Raw genomic sequence first — 7,925 nt, forward strand, 5'->3', positions numbered from 1 at the left:
CTGCTTGCTCACTCTCATATCCAAACACAGCAACAAGCAACCACAAATTCACCAAATTACACACTGCTTATCCAGACCATCTCCCTCCTTCACAGAGCTAATAAAAAGTCACTGCAGGATAGAACAATTATTCTTCCAAAAACTGCAACAAAATGTATTTTTGTTTAAAAAGACAATTTATACAATTATTTCTGTCCTAATAACTAATTGTTTAAACAATATATTATCCTATCCAAATAATTAACATAAACAATAACCATTTAAAATCCATTATGGAAAATATGATTTTTTAAAGAGCAAGAAACCTCATTATTAACAGTGATTTGATAGAAGAATGGGAATAAAAACACTTTTAAATATGTAAACAAAACCCCATCAATAAAATAAATCAAAAAACGAATAATCAGTCATGTCCATATATGGTAGGATAAATTCGTAGCATATTTAGAACAATGATGTTTTAATTACACAACCCAATCATAATCAGCATGTGATGAGAAGCTCTTTATATATTGATTTTTTACTTACATTTTGTCATCATTTATCACATAAAAACCTAATATTTAAATTATTATAATATAAAATATTTATGTTTGTTTGGATTCAGACTAAAATGTCCATTTCAGTTCATCATTACTGCTGGAGTGCTCCATAAATCACAGAATTCTTTGGCAGATACTAAACAGTTTTATTGTATATGCTAAATAATACATAATATACACTAAACAATACATTGTGGATACTGAACAACACATTGGATCTTCAGCAGATTTTCAGGATTCCTAGTGGTTACAGCATCATATATACATAGTAAACAATAAATAACTATTGGAGGTGCTGAATAATTCATGATTATTAATGAACAACTCATAGTAGATATTAGTCTTAGTGGGTCCTAAGTAGATCTTCAACAGTCTGTAATGGTTAAGAAATCACCTAAACATAGTAAACAGTGAATTAAGTATACTGACCATATTGACTGACAGTGTTTAGATCTACTGGTAGGGCTGCAATCCTACCAAGCTGGCCTGGATTGACTGAAATAAATGAGCAGAACTGAGCATACCACAGCCAGCTAACAGCACAACTACAGCAGAGCAATCAGTCAATATGACCAATATACTTTATATATTTTCAGTTTTCTTTCTCTGGTGAACCATGTTTTTTCATAAGGTCTTCTGCAAACAACAGAACATACTGTAATACCTTCACTCTGCACTGATGTGACTAACATTTGTTTTAGGGTCTTACTTTTTATAACACTCACATCAACTGCTGTGGTTTTCCAGGTTCACAATTGTTTGTTTTTCTTAAGGCAGCTATCTAGTTTTAATGGTGGTTAGGCAAACCCAAATGTTTTTTAATCTACAGCAGAAAACTGTATGTTTTAGAGTTACTTTGACAACTATGAATTAATTAAGATCAGACAGGACTGAGTTGGGGTAAATAGGGCAGGGCTGAGTGGGGGTTAATAGGGCAAGACTGAGTGGGGGTTAACAGGGCAAGACTGAGTGGGGGTTAACAGGGCAGGGCTGAGTGGGGGTTAACAGGGCAGGGCTGAGTGGGGGTTAACCGGACAGGGCTGAGTGGGGGTTAATAGGGCAAGACTGAGTGGGGGTTAATTGGACAGGGCTGAGTGGGGGTTAATAGGGCAAGGCTGAGTGGGGGTTAATTGGACAGGGTTGAATGGGGGTTAATAGGGCAGGGCTGAGTGGGGGTTAATAGGGCAGGGCTGAGTGGGGGTTAACCGGGCAGGGCTGAGTGGGGGTTAACAGGGCAGGGCTGAGTGGGGGTTAACAGGGCAGGGCTGAGTGGGGGTTAACAGGGCAGGGCTGAGTGAGGGTTAACCGGACAGGGCTGGGTTTTAGGTAATTAAAGTGGACTCACCGCTCCGGGGCTCGGAACCGGTCCGGGGCGGGGGACAGCGGGGGCGGTTCTGATCCTCTTCAGTTCGCTTTCCTCCGCTCTAACTGGACTCCAGCTCCAGCGCCAGCTTAGAAAACCAGTTTTCCCAGTTGCCGGACTCTCCTTTACCACCGCCATACCAGCGCTTACCTTCCCCGACATCAGTTAATCCATTCCCCCAAGTCTCATACACAAACTCAGCGCCGCTACACCGCCATCCAGGACGGCCCAGCCGCCCTCAACTCCGGATACACGGATACAGTCACACCGCGCGGGAAAACTCCCGGTAATCCCGGTTTAACAGTGAAGTTTATATATAAACCGCCACAATGGAGCTCCGAATCCTCTTCAAACGGCTCCTCCTCACACGTGAGTAAATAAAGGAGTGGCTACGGAGCCCAGAAAGGTAAAGTCACGTGAGGCTTACGATTCCTTACCAGGTAGGTGAATCAGTTTAGTGAACCGACTCATTTGAACCCCATTCAGTGGCAGCGGGTGCGTCCCAACTGTGCACTACACACAAACTATATAGTATATATACAAAGCCGTCAAAATTATTGACATGTATTACTCAGGTAAAGGATTATATACTAGTGTTTAAAATACTTCAGTAGAAGTAAGAAATTACACATACCATCAACATTACTACTCTCATATTCCACCTTAACATACGTTTTTTTTTCTTTTTTTCCTACTCTGTAAATAAATCCTGAGTTTGAGTAAAATGAACATTGTGATTTCATTCTATAAACTACTCACAACATTTCTCCCATGTTACAACATTTCTCACAAATAAAAAATATTGTCAATTAGAGCATTTATTTGCAGAAAATAAGAAATGGTCAAAATATTGAAAACGGTACGGTGCTTTCAAATCTTAAATAATGCAAAGAAAACAAGTTCATATTAATTTAGAAACAACAGTGCTAATGTTTTAGGAGTACAGAAATCCTTAATTGGTGGAATTACCCTAATTTTTATCACAGCATCTTGGCATGCTCGCCAACACATTGCTTTTGAATGACCTTATTCCACTTCTGGCACAAAAAATCAAGCAGTTCTGCTTAGTTTGATGGCTTGTAACCAACTTACATCTTACATAATTACATTCATTGCTTTTTAATGAGGTTTAGGTCTGGAGATTGACCGTCAACTTATTTAAATGTCAGTCAGCAACTGCAGGATGACAACAAGAGACCTATAAAAAGAATGGCAAATGGCAGCTGAGGTGAAGTGTTTGAAAAGAACAGAAACTATATCTTACAGGCAAGAAATAGGACCTTCTTTAACGAGAAGCAAAGAATAGCCAGGCTGAAGTTTGCAGAAGACCACAAGAATTGGACTACAGAGGACTGAAGTATCTTTTTCATTTTCAGTCAAATGTTTAGATTGAGACCTGCATTTTGTAAATGCAAGGACAATGTTTCTGTAGAGCCTGGTGAGTTGCACAGAGCTAAAGCTGCTGATGAGGTAGACACACATACCTGTTGTGTAAGTTGTACGTTTTGAAAATAGTACTGCTGTGTGATACAGTAAAGTCATTTTAGGTGAGAATTTTTTTAAGGACGTGGCTGTGTGAAAATGTGCTCCTATGTTTTCTGAGATGTGTGTGTAATAATAATATAATATGAATAAAATAAAAATATTCACTTTTGACTAAAACTAAATATCTATTTTATGTATCACTATCGGCAACTTGTGCTCTCTAAACATTGGCATTAGCCATTGAAAACAATATCAGCCGATCACTACTAACAAATGGTGAAAACATTGGTTGAACAGTGGTGAACCTTCCCAGGAGTGTCCAGCCGACCAGAATTACCCCAAAAGCGCAGTGAAGATTTATCTAAGAGGTCACAAAAGACCCCATACAACATCCGAAGAAATGCAGGCCACACATTCCACTACTCCCTCCCACTGAGCGGCTCTGTGTCCCCGAGTCTGGAGAAATTAACCGTGCAGACCCGCTCTGTGTGGATAAAACACGCATGAGCTCAGAACCGCTCAACAAACCTGCAGCGGCATAGCGGCTGCAGTGTTTGGGCTGTAATACAACTTATTTAAGTTCCATTAATATTATAAAATTAATGAAGTTGAATGCAGTTATCCCCACCTACTACCAGAGCTTTATTTTGTATAAAAATTTACTTTTCAGAGTTGCTTTTTTGTAATTAATTTTACTCGTATGTTTGTTTATATTGTGTATACAATTTTGTATTTTACAATAATAAACATTTGCTTTTCAGAGCAATTAATAAAAAATAATAAAAAAATCTCACGTTGCTGGTAAAATACACCACTGTATACCAAATATAAACAATAATAAACCGTTTTTTAAAACTGGAATGAAAGCAACTTTTGTTTTAAACATAAGTTTTACATGCAACTGAAGATGTGGGGTTATGTATGTGGGGTTACAGAGAAGCATAATGTGTCATCAACATATTAAATATAAGAAGTTTTTTGTAGTGCTGGGCGGTATACCGGTGCATATGGTGTATCGTTGCGCAATTTTCAACCATAGAACAGGAATTATTTATTTGAATATTTAGTTTTGTAAAGGAAACCGTGTTAAAGTTGCTTGTGTATTTCTTTTTAAGATCTGTTGTTTACATTATTTAGCTGTTTTTCTGCTAATAAAGTTTGATTTCATCATATATTTTGTGGGGCAAAGTAAAGCAAATACTAATCAAAGCCTTAATTTAAAGCCTTAGTGTTTTATTATATATAAACTCCAAACATTAAGTCACAGCCTATATAAATGCACAGTCAAGCAAAAATATATAAATAAATAATAATACAAATACCATGATATACATTTTTAGGTCATACCGCCTAAAACTAGTTTAGTGTCTATTATTAAGTCCACCCTTTTTGTTTGCTCTGTGTAGTTCAATTGATTTTTTAAATCCTTTTTATCATCTCTAATATGTATTTGTTTCCCGATTTGATGACAAAAAACAAGATCATACACGGAAATAAAGGGCGAGATAAACGCTTTGTATTGCAGGATAACCAAACAGATACTCGGCGAGGTGTGAGCGTGAGCATGGTCCTTATACACTGAGGGAAATCAGTACTCGGGACTTCCTGGTGGTATAATGTGATGTGTCATGTGATCGGGAGTGAGCGGGATGTCATGGTGTGGTGCAAATAACATTACTCTTCACAGTGTAATGGAGCAGTCCCCCAGCATGCGCTCAGCAGCCCCTCCCCCTGGCCATGTGCGGGTTATGTACAGCAGGAGAGCGCTCGTTCGCTCTCTTACTGCGCACACCAAAATACCGCGGTCCATCCGGGTGTATCGAACCGATAAAATACCGAGAACCGTTGCATCCCTAATATTCACTAATACCACTTACTACTTTACTGCCCACATCACAAGCCTTATGTTTACTATGACCTTTATCACCAACAAGCTCTACAATACAGTTACTATATTCACTAATACCACTTACAACTTTACTGTACACAACACAAGCCTTATATTCACCATGTCCTTTATCACCAACAAGCTCTACAATACAGTTACTATATTCACTAATACCACTTACAACTTTACTGTATGTGATGTATTGGTACTTCATGTTGTGTCACGCCACACCACCAGGTGGCAGGATATAACAAATTGGCGACGAGTACAGTGACCCACTCGTGTCATTTTCTGATGGAGGAGGCTCAGCAGTAACAGGGGAGGGAGAAGAATTCCAGGAACAGACAGTTTGGAGCGAGCCCCTAGAGAAGCACAGGCACCACTACCACCAGTGAGAATGGCAACACTGCTGGGACACATTGATGCCTATGACGAGTCATCGGAGCAATGGTCGACTTATGTCGAGAGGTTTGAACATTTTATTGAAGCCAATGATGTTCCTGATGCAAAGAAGGCAGCAGTATTCTTAAGTGTCATTGGGGCAACTACATATAGCCTACTGCGTAGCTTACTAGCTCCGGATAAACCCGGCAGTAAATCTTATAAAGATTTAGTGGACACCCTGGATGGCCATTTTTCCCCCAAGCCCATAATAATTGCGGAAAGATTCCGATTCCATAAACGCAATCAGGAAGAGGGGGAGACCATAGCACAATATGTGGCCATTTTGAAGAAGTTATCTGAGCATTGTGATTTTGGTGCACATTTACAAGATGCCCTGCGTGATAGACTCGTTTGTGGGCTCAATAATGAGACTATTCAAAGGAAACTCCTGACGGAGGCCAACCTCGATTTTAAGAAAGCAGTCGAAATGGCATTGGCAATGGAAACGGTAGCGAGGGAATCACTACATTTGAAAAGCTCACTGAAAGTGCATGCTGTGTCTGCATTTTCACCACAGGGTGGCGACAAATGCTTTCAATGTGGCAAGATTAACCATCATGAAAGGGACTACTATTTCAAGGAGCAGCAATGCCACAATTGCAATAAAAAGGGCCACATTGCCCGTGTGTGTAGAAGCAAAAGGAGTGAAACAAAGCATGCAAAGTCAAAACATGACAGTAGTAAAAGCAAACAAAAAAAAATACAAGAACGCAGACAAAGGCAAAATTCATAAAGTGGCAGCTAAAACTACATCAGATGAGAAGGAGTCATCAGCAGGTTCAGACTCTGATTTCACCCTGCACGTGATATCTGCAGTAAACACAGAACAAGTGAAGGCAATTAAAACAGGACATGTAGCGTCGTCAATAATAATGATTAAGCCAAAAATTGAAGGGCAGTCAGTGGATATGGAGCTGGACACTGGGGCTGCTGTATCCTTGATCTCCAGTGAGCTATACAAAGACAAATTTGCACACTTACGTTTATGTAAGACAGACATAATTCTGAAGACATACACAGGAGAGTTACTGCAGCCAGAGGGAATGCTGAAGGTGTGGGTTAAGTTGAACAAGCAGAAGGCTAGGTTGCCTTTATATGTGGTAAAAGGAGAGGCACCACCACTGTTCGGCCGTGAATGGCTAAGAAACATCAACTTAGACTGGCGTGAAATCAAGACAGTGCGAACGGAGCGTTCGGCCAGTGGTGAAACTCTTGAGAGTGTCCTAAATCGCCACACTGAAGTGTTTAGAAAGGAACTGGGGACACTGAAAGGATTCAAAGCTTCACTGACACTGAGGCCAGACCAGCAACCAAAGTTTCCACCTGGCAACAAATGGCCTGGCAGAGCGTTTTGTGCAGACATGTAAACATGCTCTGAAGTCGTCGAGGGGTACAGCTTCAGTACAGCGGCGACTCGATGCTTTCCTGCTTCACTACAGAAACACCCCCCACGCCACGACAAAAGAGTCACCTGCTACGCTGTTTCTCCGTCGCAGACTGCGCACCCGCCTAGACCTGCTGAAACCGAGCGTGTCAGACGTTGTGGATCGAGCACAAGAGGACCAACAACGACACCGTGGTGCTCATGCTAAAGCGAGAACTTTCGAAGTGGGAGACCCAGTGCTAGTGCGTGACTATCGGAAGGGTGAGGAAAAGTGGATGACGGGGGCGGTTACGTCGCAAGCAGGGCCAAGGTCATACCAGATCGAGGTTGCATCAAATCAGCAGTGGAATCGACATGCAGATCAGATGGTGGCCTGTCACCCCAACATCGTGCAGTCGGCCACAGAGAAACACCCGACAACCACTTCAGTTGTTCCAATGGCCATGACTGACACGGGTGATGTGTCGGAGACAGCAAGCCCTGTGTCAGTGACTAGCTCGCCACTGTCAGGTCAGTCAGAAACACATACCAACCCCGCAACACCCCAGCCAACACAGAACCGATATCCAAGACGGATCTGCAAACCACCAGACAGACTGAACATTTAAACCACTGGGTTCAATCTTTGTATTGTTGTGTTACCGAGTGTTGTCTCAAGAAGGGGGCACAATATTTTGTTATATTTTGTTATCACCAACAAGCTCTACAATACAGAGTTACTATATTCACTTATACCACTTACAACTTTACTGTACACAACACAAGCCTTATATTCACCATGTCCTCCATGTCCTCAGGAAAAAGTACAAAAGCCAGGAT

The 7,925-nt window shown here is 40.9% G+C and overlaps 1 protein-coding gene across 1 annotated transcript in view; it reads right to left on the reverse strand.

Moving 5' to 3' along the window:
* rapgef5b (Rap guanine nucleotide exchange factor (GEF) 5b) overlaps positions 1-4,045 on the reverse strand; it is a 109,700-nt gene extending 105,655 nt beyond the window's left edge. Inside the window, exon 1 of the mRNA XM_022673987.2 lies at positions 1,888-4,045. Coding sequence (XP_022529708.2) covers positions 1,888-2,067 — 180 coding nt within the window. The 5' untranslated portion in view covers positions 2,068-4,045. The remainder of the gene's footprint in view (positions 1-1,887) is intronic.
* Between the last annotated feature and the right edge of the window lie 3,880 nt (positions 4,046-7,925).

The sequence above is a fragment of the Astyanax mexicanus genome, chromosome 6 (genome assembly GCF_023375975.1).
Source record: "Astyanax mexicanus isolate ESR-SI-001 chromosome 6, AstMex3_surface, whole genome shotgun sequence".
In the NCBI taxonomy this organism is placed as follows: domain Eukaryota; kingdom Metazoa; phylum Chordata; class Actinopteri; order Characiformes; family Acestrorhamphidae; genus Astyanax; species Astyanax mexicanus.